We start from the raw sequence: 17,288 nt of genomic DNA on the forward strand, positions 1-17,288 counted from the left end.
GGAAGGGAGCGGGAGCGCGCTAAACGCGGCCCGAGTGCTTCGGGCCGGTTTCGTGCTCGCTTCGGCACGGGCGCACACATACACACACACAGGCAGGGTGTGCGAGCGAGATGATAGCGAAGAGTAGTAGTAACGAGCGCACGTTGTACGCGCGTCCCGCCGCCTGTGCGGGGCGATTGGTAGTAGGCCGGGTAAGATCAGGCGGTCTACAGACACGGTGCCCTTTAGTACGCGCGCGCGTTTGTTATCATGGCTTACTGTTTTACAATAGTATAAAGGGCATTGCAATTGCGTTTTGGGGTAACCTTTGGCAAAGAGAGTAAGAAAGACGGTTAAACTAGTTTAAATGTTCTAATTGGAATTTTACTTTATTTATTATTTTCTAAAATAACCTCAAAATGTAATAACGTTTAATGATAATCTCTAAAAGAAATTGCTTTTTACAACAACAAAAAACTCTAAAAACATTCGTCTTTTATAATTGTAACAGTCACTACTAAACCATGATCGTTAGACTTCACGCTCAATTAAACCGTCAAAGCAACAATTCAACCCCACCTTCCACCCATTCCAGCTGACTCCGACCGGCTATGTCTGCCTTGCGATCAAAGATTTTTCACAGCCAAGCCTTAAAACACGCCACACCGCTCGTTGGGCAACATTGTACGATTATAAGCGTATCCAGCCCCACAACGAGAAGAGCATGATGGCTGCGAGGATCGGTTTTTTTTTCTGTGTTGTCTGTTCTGTGTCTACACAAAGGAACCAGCGCGATCAGGTAAATAAGTTACCATTTGGACAGAATTATTTGAAGCGGGACCAAACAAAACAGATACACACAAAAAAAGTAGGGCCCTTTTTGCCGAGACAAAGGTGCTCCCAAATAATGGCGATAAAAAGGCAGTGATAACATTTTTCTCCCGCGATCCCGGGGGCTGGAGTAGAGCAAAGGGAAGGAAGGGAGAAGCGCCGATCTCCTCCCGTACCGTGTCTTTCCAGTCGTGTGCGCAGGGGGGGGGGGGGCTTGATCGTGAGGTGATCGTGCCTTTGTGTATGCTTCACGTTCCCACCTACGACTGAAATGTGTAAGGGTTGGTGTTTCCCCGAGCATCGCCTGTTGGATGGAGCATGGCTTTTTTCTTCACATTTTCTCCATCTCTGTCGCTCTCGTTTTATCTTTCCCTATTTTTTTTTTTTGCAGGGGTTTTTCTTGCATCACGAGAACTCCCTCTCAACCATCGTTACAAGGGAGAGCTGGCGGGGAGTTTTCAAAAGTAACTTCATCAAGTGCTGGGATAGCTGATAAATCAGATAAACATAGCTGCGATCGCATGTACAATGCTCATACGTAACAGGGGCTGAAGCGGGTGGAAAATGATCGTACTTTTGCTATAGCGAAGAAAAAATAATAATAAAAACTGTAAAAACCTTATCGGTCTTAATAGCAAAGTTGATAAGACATTTTAACATATTTTGTTTTAATGCCCTTAGTTTTAAAGAATTTATCTAATTTCACGATTCACCAAAAGTTCAACAAAATGTTGAGTCCCATTTCAAATTCATAAAATGTCAAATTTTGTATTTTTTTAAAATTATAATACATTTATAATTTAAATACAAAATTTATTTAAATACATTTATAATAATATAAATGTATTTAAACCTTATTTAAACCTGCATTTAAGCTTGAAACTAATTTATCGATGTTTAATTCTGAAACTTAAAACATAAACAAAATCGTCTTCACTCATGTAATCAATTAATGAAAAATAATGTGTCTAAACCGGGATGATCCTTTGCTGATACGATACGATAAATGGGTACGTTTACTTAAAGTAGTAGTAGTAGTAGTAGTAGTAGTGTGTAGTGATGGGTAAAGTAGACAAAAATCCGAAATCGACTCCGATCCGACTCCGATAATTTTGGAACCGACTCCGGAATATAGGTTCGCCATGCATTATTCAGAGTCGTTCGGAATTGTTCGGAATCTCCCGGAATCACCTGGAGTCGGCCAGAATGGTTCGGACTCATCCCGAGTCGTTCGGAGTCGTTCGGAGTTCGAGTCATCCGTAGTCTTTCGGAGTCATTCCGAGTCATTCGTAGTCGTTCGGAGTCGTCGGCAGCCGTCCGGTATCGGTTGGGATCGGAGTCAGCCTTTGAAACAAATCCTGTACAGTCTATTCCCAAGTTACGCGGATTCGAAGATGCGCGGTTTTCTAAATTTGACAGATCAAAATGTTAAATCAATACAATTGTCTTCAATTTCAGTATAAATTTCCTTTTTGCTAAGAAATTTAAAAAACTTTAAAAAACCAGAAATATCAAAATTTTCCGCACGAATCCTTTGAAATAAATGATTGAACGTATTAAATGTATTTAAAACACAACGCAATGAAATGCCTGATCACAAGCACATTGCACCGAACCGGCTCCTGTTGACTCCGACCGACTCCAATTCCGGTCGTCTCCGATGGACTCTGGACGACTCCGAATGACTCCGACTCCGGACCACTCCGACTTCAAACAACTCCGAACGTTTCCGGACGACTCCGAACGACTCCGGGTGACTCCGGGCGGAACTCTTTCTTCTTCGTTTGGCTCAACAACCGTTGTCGGTCAAGTTCTGCCTGTACCACTTGTGGGGTTGGCTTTCAGTGACTCTTTGGATTACCCCCCATAGCAGGATAGTCAAGTCCTACGTATGGGGACAAGGTCCATTTAGGACTTGAACCCATTACGGGCATGTTGTTAAGTCGTATAAGTTGCCATCTGTACTACGAGACCGACCTTGATGATGTCCATCTTTCCCATATCAGGTGTGTCTTACCTGAACATTTAAAAACTGCACATAAAAAACAATGCTTTTAATTCTTGACAAAAATTCATATAAATTTAAAAGTTTAACCATTGTTTTGATAAAACATGATTGTAAGTTAAGGTTTGCCCATTTTTAAAGTGGTCGTATTTATATTTTATTACACATTTTTTTTTGTCCGTCGCTAACTACCATCCCCTAAGCATTTTCTTTTAAATTTGTAGTTCACTGCGATAAATAAGTTAAGCATATAAAATTTGTTGACTGTTGAGTAAAACAAACCAAACACCAACTTTTATGAACTTCTTACGTTTATTTACATATTTTATGTTCACACGACACGCGGCAGGCCCTTCGCGGCACAAAAGCTGCTGGCACAAGTAGTTACTTTTAACCTTTTTTACCGAATCTACCATCATCTCCGCTACGATCAAGTCTTATTGTCTCAACTAGAGGCATTTAGTATGGCCGGTTACAACAACAAACATTAATTAGGTTTATCACCACACGCCTGGATAAGTTTCGCTATCAGTATGAACACTTGCCATCATTTTCGGGGCAGCTGCTGATGTATCTACAATAATGATTACCTAAGCATCGAAGTAAAGCATTTGACAATATTGGTGCTGCCGATATCAGAAACGATAGGTAAAGTTAAAATGTAAGCCGAAAGTTCTATGAATATTACCTCCAATTTCTATAGAGTGTTCCGCTTTGCTTTGAGTGATGAGGTGTATCTCTATTTGCTCGAGATAGAAACCCTAAACTGGCAAACTATTACAGCGCCAACCCCCTCCCGATCAGTCCTCTTCGCCTTCGGTCAATTCCACCACCTCGTCCGAGTCGTCGTTGCTGATGCTCGAGTGTACCGTATCGTACTCGAAGCACTCCTCCTCCATCACGTGCGGCGATCCCTCGACGAACGACGCAAACCGTACCGGATCTCTCAACCTCATCATCGTCGTCCACTGCTTGCACTCCGGGCTGCGGCAGTACTCGCGCAGATCCTTCAGCGCACGGTCCGTCTCGATCCGGCCCTGCTCTTCGAACTCTTCCACCGTCAGCAACCGTCGCTTGCCCGGATACCGGCTGCGGAACCGGTTGCGTACCCAGCGCAGCGCGTTCAACGGTGTCGCGTGATAGTACGCCCCAATCACGATCAGCACGAAGCCGGTCGAAAGCTGGCGCTGGTAGCTGCTGAAGAACACCATCGTCAGTGCGATCAGCTGCAGCGTCCACTGGATGACGCGCTTGCTACGGCGATCCTTCGGTGGGCCAAGCCGATAGCACACGAAGAAACTGATCGAACCAACGATCGCCAAATACCAAAACACGTAGTGCTGGTACAGCACGAAGATTAGGCGCAAATTTTCGTACATCATCTGCATGCCGTAGAAACCGAGCGTCCAACCACCGACCATAACGCCGAGCATAAGGGGCCGATACGGCATCATCTTGCTGAACATGTACACCAGCGCAAGGGCGAACGAGGTTAATCCAATAAGAATACCGCCGGTGTAGTAGAACAGTGGGTTTTGGCTCATGGGCAGGGCGATAAAGAACAGCAGCACGCCCAGCACGAGCAGTCCAACGCGCCACAGATCGAACCGGTTCAGCAGCACCTCGATGTCGTACTTGCCGGACGAAACCACGCCGAGACAGCTCTGCTTGAACGGTTCCAGCTCCACCTGCCGGCGCTTGCGGGACGCAAACACATTGAAGCTGAACAGGCTCTGTTCCGCCTTGTAGTGCTTTTTCACCTCGGCCGGTGAGCTACCGAGGTACTGGTTGTAGTTGTCATGATCGCAGTGCATCCGTATCGAGACGGTGCAGAACGCGTTCAGCAAGCTTTCCTGCTGCCCCGGGTAGCAGTAAACGATCAGCCCGGGCCGGGTGATGCTCCACTCATCGTACGTGTACGATACGAGGCGTCCCGGTTCGAGGAACATTACTATGGGAAGAAAGAAGAGAAGGATTTAATAAAATTGAAAACAAACATGTAACATGACTCCTTCACTGCCACTTACAATCTTTCTGCGTTTCCGCTTCCTTGCCATGGCAGAGTAATGGTAGCAGGCAGACTAACAACAGCACACCCGCCACCAGGCGTCGGTCAATCGCGATCATCGCTGGGTATGCGCTTTGCTACCTGCGATTTTCTCCTCCTTTGCACCACCAAACACAACCAAAGAAAAGTTCACGAAATGGTTCACTAAACAATGCACGGGACAGCTACTTATCGGTTTCACTTTCACCTACTGCGGTGCATTTTAAACTAACTAAACCGACTAGAAACCAAGTTTGGCCATCGCCGCGCTGAAAATGATGCCGACCGGTGAGGTAAGCGACACAAACATGTTCTGGCGAGTGCAGCGCCACCGGTAAACAACGGAAAATAGCGGCTTTTTGTTGTGACAGCTGGCAGGGCGACCAGAAAAAGGGGGTTATTTGTCATTAGACCAGTCGCACATGGTGTGTAGAGGGTTATTTTGACAGGTGGCTGAGTAAAATTTGAATATTTTGCAAAGCAACGGAATTTCGTTCTGTGAGGTGCTTTCTATTCTAAAATGCAGCGATGTATCATGATCGTATTCAATTGTTTTTGCATTTAGAAGGTAAGACTTCTGTTTTTGGATGATTTAATTAAACTATCAGTTTTAAATCACAACCGGAAAATCGAACAAGAGGGGTTAGAATGGCATCCATCGCAAATAAAGCTTTATTGTTTTATGATTGCTGATAAAAAGAGCCATTCCATTTTTTCAACAGAATTTCTTATCGCATAAAAGGGTTTGGTTGCATAAAAGATGCAAATTTACTGAAAAAGTAAGTTAGAAAAAAAATGTTGAGCATGAATCTGATTTAATCTATAAATGCTTATTTATTAATAAAAAGTCTATTAAACGTAAAGCTAAGGGTAGAACAAACAAGTCAAACGTTAACGGGGAAAACCCCTACCAAGCGACAAGAGAATACAACTGAATACATGGCCTGGAAACTGGGAACTGTGATTCAAATAAATAGAATCGTTTAAATGCTTTCGTAAAAATTAAATATTTATTTATTCCTAGTCCACAAATCAAGCGCACACACTATTAGCGGAATAACCGAACCAATGCGCTTCTGCTTTAACCGTTCCACTCGCTACTACTACCTCCGCCGTGGGGTAAATTTCCTCGATGGACCACCGTCGCCACCCTCCTTCGATGCAGCGTTCTTGACGAGCTTCACGTCCTCCGTTAATCTGTAACCGATAATATCGCCAAAATTAGAGCCAGCGAAACGCGCCTCGTCCAGGTACTTCAGCACTTCGACCTTCACTTTGCAGGTCGTTTCCTCCGACTTGCCCGCGTACTCGGCCGAAAGTGCGTTGGCTGCGGCCACCTGCAGCGTTATTTCATCCATCGGACCGACGCTTTCCTTACCGTTTGATGCTGGCTCCGTGGTACCGCCGTTCACGGCTGGCGATGATGCTGGTTCGTTGTTGGCTGCTTCTCCGTCTGCTGGACTGGCCGCTCGTTTGCCTTTCTTCTTTTTCTTCTTCTTCGCGGATGTGGAAGCACCCGTTTCGGTGGCGTTGGCCGGTTCTTCGCCAGCTTCGACAGTGTTTGGTTCCGGTGTGGGGTTTTCCACCGCGCCTTCTTCTGTAGAGGATTCTGATTTGGGCGTTTTGGATTTTTTCTTCTTTTTCACCGGTTCTTCGACAGTGGCAGTGGTATCTGTGGGTGGCTCTAATTCTGCCACCTCATCGGTTGACTCAACGACTGGTGGTTCCGGATCAGAGGTATTCTTCTTCGATTTTTTCTTCTTTTTCACCGGCTCATCGGCAGAGGCAGTGTTTTCCACAGTCGCAACTACCTTTTCTTCTTCTGTCACCTCACTGGATGGTTCTACTTTGAGCTCCGGTTCAGAGGATTGTTTTTTAGATTTTTTCTTCTTTTTTACCGGCTCCTCGGCAGCAACTGTTTCATCTACCATCTGTACCATCTCTTCTTCTGCGACCTCACAGGCCGACTCGACAGTGGGTTCCTGCTCTGAGTTGTGCTTCTTGGACTTCTTCTTCTTTTTCACCGGTTCCGACGGTTCGCTTGCCGGTTCAACTGAGTCACCATTCACCAAAACTTCTTGCTCGTACTCCTCCAATTGCTCTCTTTTCCTTTTGGATTTTTTAGTTGCTGGTGCTTCTTCAACGGTTACAGCTTCCTCCATCGGTTCCACCGTTTGTTCGTTTTCCTTCGCTTTTTTCTTACTCTTCTTCTTTTTAATCTTCTCACCATCATGCGTCTCTTCGGTGACCATTTCCTCCTCACCACCCTGCCCATTCGTCTTAACCGTTGCCTCCACCGGTGCTACTCCATTGCCCGCGGCAGCTCTCTGTTTCATTTTCTCCTTGAAATAATCCTGCATCGACATGCTCGCCTTAATCGTTGACAAACCTAAAACAGGCCGATCCTCCTCGGCACTCTCACCCCCGCTCGAAGCCGGCTGCTCCTCCTCTTCCCTCGGCCTGCTGCTCTCGGTCAGCGAACGTTTGCCAAAAATGTTGGCCAAATCTTTCTCGTTCACTCTGCTCAAATCTTTGCCCCGGGTGAACCGGGTGTAGTGCACACGGGCGCGCGATTGCTTCGACCGCTCCTCGAGCGATTGCACCTGGCTTTTGGGGTCGATCACGGCGTCACCTGCACCTTCGGCCGGTTCACTCTCATCACCGTTCAAGCGCCGGAGCAGTTCGGTAAAGCCTGCCTCATGCTGCGTCCACATGTCGTCCCTACCGCCGACGAAACCAACCCCTTCCGTGTCCAGCTTCACCCGGTTCGAGATGGGAATGGTGATTCCGTTCTCATCCCGCCCCAGCCCCTTGCCCTCCGTCCAGCCGAGCTTGCTGAGCATACGGGCGCCGAAACTGTCGGTATCTGGAGGTTAGAGGGGGAATCGGTTAGCATTGTATCGTAACTCGTCGGATACCGTAAGGGCTTACCTTTGTAGTACGGTTTCTTCACCGGGTCGTTTAGCCGCATCGTGCAAAGTTTCTTCTGGCGTGCTTTGGCGCTCGAAAGCGTCACCGAGCTGAAATCACCATCACCCATCGTGAAGGTACTATTTTACTAAGTTAATGTACGATTTTACGGGGGAAAAAGTTGAGATTAATTTCACTGTGCAGCACAACGTACGGCTCAGTCTTTGCACGTGTGTTTTGGGTTGTTTGACAGACGAAAGATAAACAAACTGACAGCTTTATAGCTCGAGGTATATAGAGGATTTTAATTTGAATTTCTTTTTAAAAATCAAATTTATTAAAAGTAATAACTTAAAACAAATATAAAAACTATAAAATATCTGAACAATAGTACAATAAACAAAAAATAGATAATTAAAAGCTAAACATTTATTAAATAAATATCGTTCCCATCGCATGTGTAGCCATCTTGGTTGTCCTTCAGCAGCGAAACGTCATTCTTCAACGTGTTCTGAACGCTCACAAACACACCAAACAAGCATTTTCTTGTTGCCACCGCTCCAGCGCGCACGTGTTAAATTCCGCAGCGAACGCATTCGTTTAACATCAGGTAATTATTTATTGTGGGCTTCCTCAATATCTTTGAGAATCGTGCATCCGTTAAAATGTTCTCCCCGTGAGAATGGTCCGTCCAATCCGGCCTGTTGTGTGTTCCATCCTGCCCGCGCGTAACCATATTCTAACCTAACAAATGTTCTCCGTTTCCCCACCCGGCACAGCACGATGACCGAAACTGACGTACAAGCGCCCGCCGTGGAGGAGACGAAGCCGGAGGGCAACGAGGAAAACGCCACGGCCACCGTAAGCACCACCGAGGCGGCAATCATCCGCCAGCTGGAGTACTACTTCGGCGATGCCAACCTGGCGAAGGATAAGTTCATGAAGGACCAGATCGCGAAGGACGAAGGATGGGTGCCGCTCGATGTGCTGCTCACGTTCAAGCGGCTCAAGTCGCTCAGCGAAGACAAGAAGGTGATTGTGGACGCGATCGCCAAATCGGACGAAGGGCTGGTCGAGGTGAGCGAAGATCGAGAGAAGTTGCGCCGCCATCCGGAACGCCCCCTGCCGGAGATGAACGAGGAGCGGCGGCAGGAGATCTACGCCCGCACCGTGTACGTGAAGGGATTTGCACCGCAGAACGGCACGACCATGAGCGAGCTGGTCGAGTTTTTCGAACCCTTCACCAAAGTGACCAACATCGTGATGCGCAAGTACCACGACAAGCCGACGAAGAAGTATCTATTTAAGGGCAGCGTGTTCGTGACGTTCGCGGAGAAGGAGCAGTGCGAGAAGTTCCTGGCCCAGGGGCCGCTCAAGTACAAGGGCAAGGAGCTGATTTGCAAGATGCAGAACGATTACTACGAGGCGAAGAAGGTGGAAATTAAGGAGCGGGCGGAAAAGATCGAGGAGCGCAAGCGCAAGAAGGAGGAGGGCAACAATGCGCTGCTCGCGCAGCTGCCGACCGGGGCCTGCGTGTTCATGGAGGGGCTGGGCAAGGAGACGACCCGCGAATCGATCAAGGAGGCGATCCGTGCGCTCGACGAAACGCTCGAGTTTGCGTACATCGACTACCAGAAGGGCGATGCGAGCGGGTACGTGCGCTTTAACAAGCAGGACGCGGGCAAGCAGCTACTCGAGAAGCTAACGGACAAAAAGGTACATTTCTTACAAGTGTGTGTGTGTGTGAGTCATGTCAATAACAAGCAAATTTGGGTATCTTTTTTACCTTATTACAGTTAAAAATTGATGATGCAGAGGTAACGGCCGAACTGCTGGTGGACGAGAAGGAAACCGAATACCTGAAGAAGATTGCCGAGGAGCAGGCCAAGCGCAAGGTGAATGCGAAGAACAAGGGTAGAGGAAACCGGGGCAACAACAACCGCAACCATCACTCCGGTGGAAACAATAAGCGCAAGCGGGACAGGAACGCCGAGCAGCAGGAGGACGGTGACGGTGGTGAGCCACCGGTCAAGAAGGATGCCACCGGTAAGGAGGCAACAAAACCGACGGCGGAAAGTGAAGCGAAGGCCGCGGCAGAGTAGATTCGGCGCGATACCTGTCGTGTGTGTGTGTGTGTGTGTGTGTGCGCGCTTCCTCACATTGGCCGGGGCGCGTTTTGGGAGTGTATGTATAAGGACGTATTTTTATCTCTACTCGATAAGCATATTTTCTATGTACTAATGTAATTTTAAAGCGGATTTCTCTCGCCTCGATGGAATGGCGAGGCGAGGTGTGTTACTATAATGGAGCATATGGAAAGTAACTGTTGAATATACTGATGAATGTATTCAAAAGCTAAAGGTGTAGTTTATTTACTTCTATTTCCTATTCCCACTCTCACGATGGCGGCAATTCGCACGAGTCGTTTTCTACGTTTTCCGTCCCACCCGGGCTGCTCTGCTGGGAGAGGGCCAGCAGACGGGCCTTCCTTAGTTCTAGTGCTTTCAGTCGGTTTGCTTCAATTTTCGCTCGGATGTCATCAGCCACCGGTGGTGATTTGACCGTTAGCTGCTGCTGCTGATGGGTGTCCTTAAGTGCATTCGCGTGCACCGCGCCGTTGTCGGTCTGCCGCACAGCATCGAACGTGTTGTCCATCGAGAGATTCCCAATACCAGACGTGTTGGCAACGGACGTACGGCCCCTCGACCGGGCAATCTGTTCCTCCAGCATACTGTCCAGTGGATCGAGCGGCCGATTCAGCTGACTAACGTCCGGCTCCTCTTCGTCGGCACTGTTTGCGGCGGCCTGCGCCATTGCTTCCATTTCCGCCTGCAGCATACCCGTGCGGTACTTGTTCATGTACATCTGGACCTGCTTTTTGTGTCCCAGCTTTTCGATCTTGGCCATACAATCGTCAAAGTGAAACTTCGGATACAGCCGATGCGCCCAGTGCTCGTAGCTGCGCATCAGCCGGTTCAGATCGGACGCTTCGTGGCCCTTGCCGTGGAATTTGAAGTGCTTGAAGTGGTCCTTCAGCGCGATTATCCCGCGCGGACCGCACAGCTTCGCCTCGTTCAGCATGTTGCGCGGGTTGCGGACCGTTTTTTTCTTCACCTCCACCGCTACGGGTTTGGCTGGGGCGGCATCCGTGGCCTCGTCGCCCGAGCCGTCCGCATCGCCGTCCGGGAGTTCATCGTCGGACAGTATTTCCCCGTCGTTTTCACCTTCCAGCGCCACACTATCACTAAACAGATGGTCGAGCGGATGATCCATGGTTGGTTTGAATCGATTAATTAATACTTTTAGAAGAGTCGCAAACACCAAAACAATCCCGCAAGGAACGGTGAAAAGCGCGCCATTAGAAGCGCAAGGTTTATAAAGCCACACGTTATGGCAATGTCAAAGTTGGTCAAGAGAATGTTTTGAAAATAGTGGTTAAAATTATATTCTCCACAAGTTTCGAGAAAAAACATACTAAAATAATGCTAACATACACTAGCAAATAATATTAAAACAGTAAAAGTGGCCTTTTTCTTCACAATAGCATTGAACTGTACGTTGTAAACGTAAAACATTTTGTTATTGTGAATTGACAGTTCATGAAAATAAACAAATGCACACGGTTTACCAGGAACAAATTCTACCAACAATTGTCTCAAATTTGATAAGAAACAGAAATGAAATTAGCGTAAAATAATTAGATGTTGTTCTTTAAAACGTGATTGGCAAATTCAAATCCTTCAACGGTAAATCCATTTAGCGTTTGAATAAGGAAGTGCCGCCCAGAAACGACGGAGCGGCGTTACGCGTGCATCCCGTCTATAAAAAGCGTTGGCCCGGCTAAAAATACGCACCATTCTCACTCGCTAAGTGCGGTATATTTATGCATTTTGCTGTCTGTCTGGCGAGAGAAACAAAGCAGACAAGATCTCACAACACCATCGCCAGTGCGGAGAAGCATAGAGAAAACGCCAGCAGAAAAGAAAGCGACGACCTCCTCCCCGTCGGCAAACTCTCCCATTCTTCCCACTCGCTTGCCGATGTTGTTCCAGCAGTTTCACAATAACAACCACCGGTCACCGTAGGGTTGGGTTGAACGTTATTTTTAAAATTAAACCACCACCAACAGCACCGCCACCAGCAGCACTAACCGATCCGCGAGGTGATAATTAGAACATCGTAAAGGTTGGCCGTTGCGTGTGGCGGAAGTCTCGAGAAGTTGGATGTCTGTTGTGGCTGCGCTTCAGCTTCATACCGAGAGTCAACGTTTTATTCTGTGTTCAGTTGCGTTGCTGACTGCGTATGGGCGGGATGAGAAAAACGATACATCGCCGTGGGGACGTCATACTGCAGGAGAAACCGTTCGCCTGTGTGCTCGATCCGCGCTACCGCGATACAAGATGTGACCGCTGCTTTAAGGAGTATGTTGCGCCCGCCCTTGACTGTGTGTCTTTTTTACACCAACCCGTTATTAAACGCCTTTCATCGCTTTTCATTTCTTGCAGGACGAAGGTGATGAAGTGTTCCAATTGTCTGTACGTGCGGTACTGTGGTCGGTCCTGCCAAAAGGAGGCATGGTCCGATCATAAGGAGGAATGCGAAAAGCTGAAAGCGTTACCGCCCGGGCTGGTCGTACCGTCGGCGGCACTGATGATTGCGCGGATCGTGCGCCGCTTGCTGAAGGGAGGCGACACGCACAAGGGCTACTACACCTCGAAGCAGTACCGCAAATTCTGCGATCTTATGCCACGTAAGTCTTCCCTTTTGATGTCTACTTGATGGTCGCGATTGCAGCCTTTTTTACTTTCATTTTATCTGCTTCCTTTTCCGTGGCCCTTGTCGCATTTATAGTTTCATACACCAGGGTCTCTCATTTCATATATATCGTTGCGATCGCGCTTCAAACGATCAATCTTAAACTGCAGGTAGCTTTTTCGTGGAGTGTGCGTGTGTGAGAGTTGTTTCGTATCTAACTCGATCAATGTTGAGGCGTAAAAATTGTATAACACGGTTGAAGGAAAGTTGAAGGTTATTCGTACTATGTGAGTTAATTTCCATTCTCTTTTCTAGTAACTGTTATACACATTCTTCTTCATGTTCGCCTGATGATACGTTCCGTAAGCTAACCGTATCGTCGTGTGGGTAGGAAAATGATATTTGTTATGATTAAAAGCTGTTTGTTTTCAGTTTGCTGTCCATTTAGAGCTATTTTCCATCTTCGTTTCACTCATATTAACTGTCTCACACTTTGTAAAATACAAGATTTGGTCGTTGGCACCAACACCCGGAAAGATGGTAGGGGAATTGCACTTTCGTTGTGCATGACGTGTTTTGTTTTTGGTTTTTGGATTTAGTTTCTACCCGCCCTCCCCACAACTAATCGTACATTGTTTCTCCTTCTGTACATTGTTTCCGGCTGCAGACGAGGAAAACATTCGAGCCGACTCCAAACGGATGGAGCACTTCGGTACACTGTACGTGGTACTGCAGCGGCTGCTGGATGAAGCATCCCGACCGACCAAAGCGGAATTGCTCAGAATCTATGGAAAGGTGTGCAAATGTTAATCGCTTTTTTTTTCGCTAAAACCACTATTTAACTTTTTGTTGTTGTTAAACTCCCTTCCGAGTTGCAGATGTGCATCAATACGTTCAACATACTGGACGCCGAGATGAGCACGATCGGGACGGGCATGTACATCGGTGCGTCCATCATCGATCACAGCTGCCGGCCGAACGTGGTCGTTTCGTTCGACGGTGAAACGCTCCGGATGCGCCTGCTGGAGGACTACCCCGAGCAGGAGCTGGACTTTGGCAAGCTTTTCATCTCCTACATCGATCTGATCGATACGACCGAGGTGAGGCGGGAACAGCTGGCCGAACGGTACTACTTCCACTGTGCCTGTGAACGGTGCCGAGATGAGCAGGAACAGAAGCGCATGAATGCTGCCGCCTGCCCGAACACGACCTGCCACGAACCGCTCGACTTTAGCGATTCGGAACAACTGAACCAATGCCCTGCCTGTGGTACGGCCGTAACACATTCCGACCGGGAAGCGTTCGCCGAAATTAGCAGCTTCACCCGGGACCATCTAGCGCAGATGAAAAGCGTTGCATGTAAGTGATAAGAGAGCAAGCAGGAGAGATGACGTCACGGAGAAAGGAATATTTTTGTGAATTTAAATATTTTCTTTCCGGTTTTTTTTGCGTTTTTCTTTTTTATACAAGCGACAGATCTGGACGTGAGTCGGTTGTGCTTAGATAAGCAAGCGAACGTGCTACACCGCTACAACGTCCATCACATCAAAACGCTCGACAATGCGATGGAAAGTGCACTGAGTTTGGAAAAGTGGCCGGAAGCGACCGGGTACGGGTTGCGGTTGCTCGACGGCTTCCGACAGTACTACAGTCCCTACCATCCGCTGCTAGGGCTGACGTATCTGAAGGTGGGCAAGCTGCAGCTCTACCAGTGCCAGTTTACCGAGGCGCTCAAGCAGCTACAGCAGGCGGCCAAAATTTTGCGTGTCACGCACGGCGAGCAGGACGATCTGTACAAGCGCGTGCTGGTGCCGCTGCTGTGCGATGCGGCCCAGGGAGATCTCGGACATCTCGCTATTGCGGATGAAGGTTAGGCTGAAGCTGCAGGAAATTAAGCACTGAAAGTGAGCTTAAGCTGAAAGTTATTAAGCAACATTACAAAATTGGTTAAGTCTCTCGTTCTCTCGTCGTCGGATCTTGTCGATTTACGTAACAATAATAATAATAATAAAAAGGTTCGTAACTATAGTAACGTTTTACCAATCAATTTATTACCCAGTCTGGTGCTGTAATTGTTCTACTAGTTAGCGGTAGGTTTGGGTTTTGGTTGCTTTGCTGTTGCCTCCTGCTGTTGGTTGGGGGGTTGCCTCTTGCCAATCTGGGTTTTTTTTTTATGTTGGATTGGTCGGATAGTCGGATTGAATATGCAAATACTTACACACGCGCATAGTGACACAATCCGGAGGTGGAGGAGGAGGCATCGTCGAAATTGGTTTAGCCGAACAAAAGATGATAATCATTCAGCGTGCGGCTTGCTGCGATTGATACATTCTTCACTACTTTAGCTGAGCGCGGGATTGTTGGTGTACCGTTTTACGGTGGAACGGAACGGGGAGCGGGGTACCAAAGGTCTCTAACCGACAATAAGGAGACCATCCTCCGGGAACTCGTAGTGCGGCACCTCCAGGTTCAGCGGAGCGGGACCCTTGCGGATGCGGCCGGACGCGTCGTAGTGTGAACCGTGGCACGGACAGTAGTAGCCACCGAAGTCACCGGCGTTGGCGATCGGGACACAGCCCAGATGCGTGCACACGCCGATAACGACGAGCCATTCCGGCTTCTGGACGCGCTCCTGAAAGAGGAGAAAGCACGGGCATTGTGTTAGAAAGAATCCGTTTGCGCTTTACGATTTACGATTCGTTTACTCACAGCATCATTCTGAGGATCGCGCAGGGTAGCGACGGCCACGGACTGTTCCGCTTCGATCTCCGCCGAGGTACGGTGGCGGATGAACAGGGGCTTGCCGCGCCACTTGAACGTCATCGACTTGCCCTCCGGGATGTCGGCCAGCTTGATCTCGATCTTGGACATGGCCAACACGTCGGCCGACGCGCTCATCGACGACACGAACGTCGACACCAGCGACTTGGCGACGTACGCCGTCGAGACGGCGGCACCTACGGACGGGAGCAAAGGTTGTTGCAGGGTTAACCCATGGGGAACATTAGCCTACTGAAACTGCGCCGTACTTACCACCGACCAGCAGGTACGTGAAGGCGGCACGATCATCGGCACTGTCGTTCTTCGCGTTCGGGCGCTTGACCTGGTCGCGACGGTAGTCCGAGAAGTCCGGCACACGGATGTCGGTGTGGGCGCAGCGGATCTGTGTTGCTCCTGTTCGGAAGGCAAAGGATAGAATGAAAAGAAATTGTAGCAAATCATCGATCTAAGTAGACGTTGACAGTTTCGAAGGAGCTTTTTCTGCGGTTTGTTTTGATCGTTCCGTCATGCGCCAGCGAGTGAGCGTTGGATGGTTTCATTCTTGCTTATTTCATATTTTTGATGTTTTTCCGACCAACGAACGGACCAGAACACTGCCGAATCCTATTCCGATCGTTTAAATCCAATTTTGGCTAATTTTATGCCAATAGAACCATCTGTTGAGCAGCGATTGCATTACATAACGCAAGATTTTGCACCGTTTTTGTTTTTCACTCGATGACCTGGGTCCGCACGGAACTGTCAAAACCGACCACCATGTCGTCGTCCTTCGTAGACCAATTATGCAACACAAAAATGTACAGCGCCCCGTTTTCGCAGGGACGACAGTCCTTGTCCCTTTAACCCGTCCCGTCGGGCAGCGATATTAACCTGTGACGCCAGACACCACCCGCACGTTGTTGCTTGGCAGGCCCGCAGCGGACACGACCGGGATCGGACCCGCAGCAACCGCAGACTTGCCTTCGGTCTTCGCGGCACCGACGACGGCGGGTTTCAGCCCGTTGGTGACGGACTGGGACACTCCGCGGACGGCGGACAGCTTGGCCAGATTCGTCAGCATTGTCGGGGCGGGGCGGGCGTATGTTCAGCGGGAGCAGCAGCGGCCAACGGTGTACGGAGAGAAACGGATTCCCGACAGCGGAACACGTACGGGGTGCACTTTTTCGATCGCGCTGGTTTTGCAAGAGTTTCTCGAGGGGGGGTGCGATTTTTTTACCTGCCGTGTGTCAAAATCGTACTGCCAAAACGGTTGACAGCTGGGCTTGACAGCTTTGACAGTGGCGGTACGCGGTGGTTAGACGATGAGATGTCATTTGCCGAACGGTGAAAATGATTCGAAATTGAACGAACTTGTACAAAAATAATTTAGGAAAAATTCATACTAATTTTGCTCAATCATCTTTATTGGATGATGAAAAAGCATCAAAATGTTTGCATGCGATAAAGAAGATAAAGAGAGCTTGGCAAAATGACGAAAAATATACGAGTTCCTAAAAGTCCCCCGGAAACGCTCGTTAAGCGCTGCATATAAGCTTAGTTTTTATAACTTGTTAATTCCAGATTCATAATTATCTTTTAGAGTAATTTGTACAAGTTCTCTGTAAAGTTATGTACAGTCAGTCCAAAAATTATTCGTCTAGCTGAATATTTTAAAGAAAAAGGCGAATTATGGCCGCAATGCGTATGCGGCGATAAAAGTACCCAACTGCCACAAATCCACTAAACGACCACTAAACGGCTTCTAAACGACTCAAGTTCTCTACTGTAACGTCCGGACTAATATCGCCCACTGTGCACTCAACCCGAACCCCGAACGCAGCGGTATAAACGCGTTATACCTTGACCGCTGGAGCACCCGGTGTGCTAGATGAACTGTCATAGAATAAAGCTCTCTTCTTGGCGCGACATTGAACTGAACAGACGTAAGCCACTGACTTCTGCGTATAATTATTTGTGTGCTCTTCCGAATTGTGCTAAATC

The 17,288-nt window shown here is 48.1% G+C and overlaps 6 protein-coding genes across 10 annotated transcripts; 2 read left to right on the top strand and 4 right to left on the bottom strand.

Annotated features, from left to right (window-relative positions):
* Positions 1-3,108: 3,108 nt before the first annotated feature.
* On the bottom strand, positions 3,109-5,281 carry LOC4578254 (nuclear envelope integral membrane protein). 2 transcript variants are annotated; one of them, XR_009765856.1, is made up of 3 exons: positions 4,843-5,205; positions 3,504-4,766; positions 3,109-3,389 (listed from the first exon to the last, which is right to left on the bottom strand). XR_009765856.1 is itself a non-coding variant. In XM_061655119.1 (2 exons), exons 1-2 carry the CDS (start codon positions 4,940-4,942, stop codon positions 3,616-3,618), a joined length of 1,251 nt encoding a protein of 416 aa, XP_061511103.1. In that variant the 5' UTR covers positions 4,943-5,281; the 3' UTR covers positions 3,109-3,615. The 2 variants fall into 2 exon arrangements, 1 of the variants encoding a protein (XP_061511103.1); XM_061655119.1 differs by having other exon boundaries at positions 3,109-4,766; positions 4,843-5,281.
* Positions 5,282-5,850: 569 nt separating this feature from the next.
* On the bottom strand, positions 5,851-8,038 carry LOC1279919 (PIN2/TERF1-interacting telomerase inhibitor 1). 2 transcript variants are annotated; one of them, XM_061657807.1, is made up of 3 exons: positions 7,794-8,038; positions 6,241-7,728; positions 5,851-6,059 (listed from the first exon to the last, which is right to left on the bottom strand). In XM_061657807.1, exons 1-3 carry the CDS (start codon positions 7,900-7,902, stop codon positions 6,055-6,057), a joined length of 1,602 nt encoding a protein of 533 aa, XP_061513791.1. In that variant the 5' UTR covers positions 7,903-8,038; the 3' UTR covers positions 5,851-6,054. The 2 variants fall into 2 exon arrangements, with proteins under 2 accessions (XP_061513791.1, XP_061513790.1); XM_061657806.1 differs by having other exon boundaries at positions 5,851-7,728.
* A 202-nt stretch (positions 8,039-8,240) lies between these two features.
* LOC1279920 (la protein homolog) lies at positions 8,241-10,132 on the top strand. The gene is made up of 3 exons (XM_319705.5): positions 8,241-8,382; positions 8,552-9,488; positions 9,569-10,132. Exons 2-3 carry the CDS (start codon positions 8,556-8,558, stop codon positions 9,872-9,874), a joined length of 1,239 nt encoding a protein of 412 aa, XP_319705.5. The 5' UTR covers positions 8,241-8,382; positions 8,552-8,555; the 3' UTR covers positions 9,875-10,132.
* LOC4578247 (protein TIPIN homolog) lies at positions 10,116-11,153 on the bottom strand. The gene has a single exon (XM_001238182.3). The coding sequence runs from the start codon at positions 11,043-11,045 to the stop codon at positions 10,170-10,172; it is 876 nt and encodes a 291-aa protein (XP_001238183.3). The 5' UTR covers positions 11,046-11,153; the 3' UTR covers positions 10,116-10,169.
* A 215-nt stretch (positions 11,154-11,368) lies between these two features.
* On the top strand, positions 11,369-14,555 carry LOC1279922 (histone-lysine N-methyltransferase SMYD3). Of its 2 annotated transcripts, none has more exons than XM_319707.5 (5): positions 11,369-12,193; positions 12,278-12,522; positions 13,195-13,322; positions 13,406-13,886; positions 14,004-14,555. In XM_319707.5, the coding sequence occupies exons 1-5, from the start codon at positions 12,075-12,077 to the stop codon at positions 14,399-14,401; spliced, it is 1,371 nt and encodes a 456-aa protein (XP_319707.5). In that variant the 5' UTR covers positions 11,369-12,074; the 3' UTR covers positions 14,402-14,555. The 2 variants fall into 2 exon arrangements, with proteins under 2 accessions (XP_319707.5, XP_061511104.1); XM_061655120.1 differs by having other exon boundaries at positions 11,372-12,193; positions 13,998-14,555.
* Position 14,556: 1 nt separating this feature from the next.
* On the bottom strand, positions 14,557-16,590 carry LOC1279923 (cytochrome b-c1 complex subunit Rieske, mitochondrial). Of its 2 annotated transcripts, none has more exons than XM_319708.5 (4): positions 16,179-16,590; positions 15,561-15,701; positions 15,237-15,484; positions 14,557-15,159 (listed from the first exon to the last, which is right to left on the bottom strand). In XM_319708.5, exons 1-4 carry the CDS (start codon positions 16,366-16,368, stop codon positions 14,941-14,943), a joined length of 798 nt encoding a protein of 265 aa, XP_319708.5. In that variant the 5' UTR covers positions 16,369-16,590; the 3' UTR covers positions 14,557-14,940. The 2 variants fall into 2 exon arrangements, with proteins under 2 accessions (XP_319708.5, XP_061511105.1); XM_061655121.1 differs by having other exon boundaries at positions 16,269-16,570.
* Positions 16,591-17,288: the final 698 nt, after the last annotated feature.

Source organism: Anopheles gambiae, chromosome 3 (assembly GCF_943734735.2).
Source record: "Anopheles gambiae chromosome 3, idAnoGambNW_F1_1, whole genome shotgun sequence".
NCBI lineage: Eukaryota > Metazoa > Arthropoda > Insecta > Diptera > Culicidae > Anopheles > Anopheles gambiae.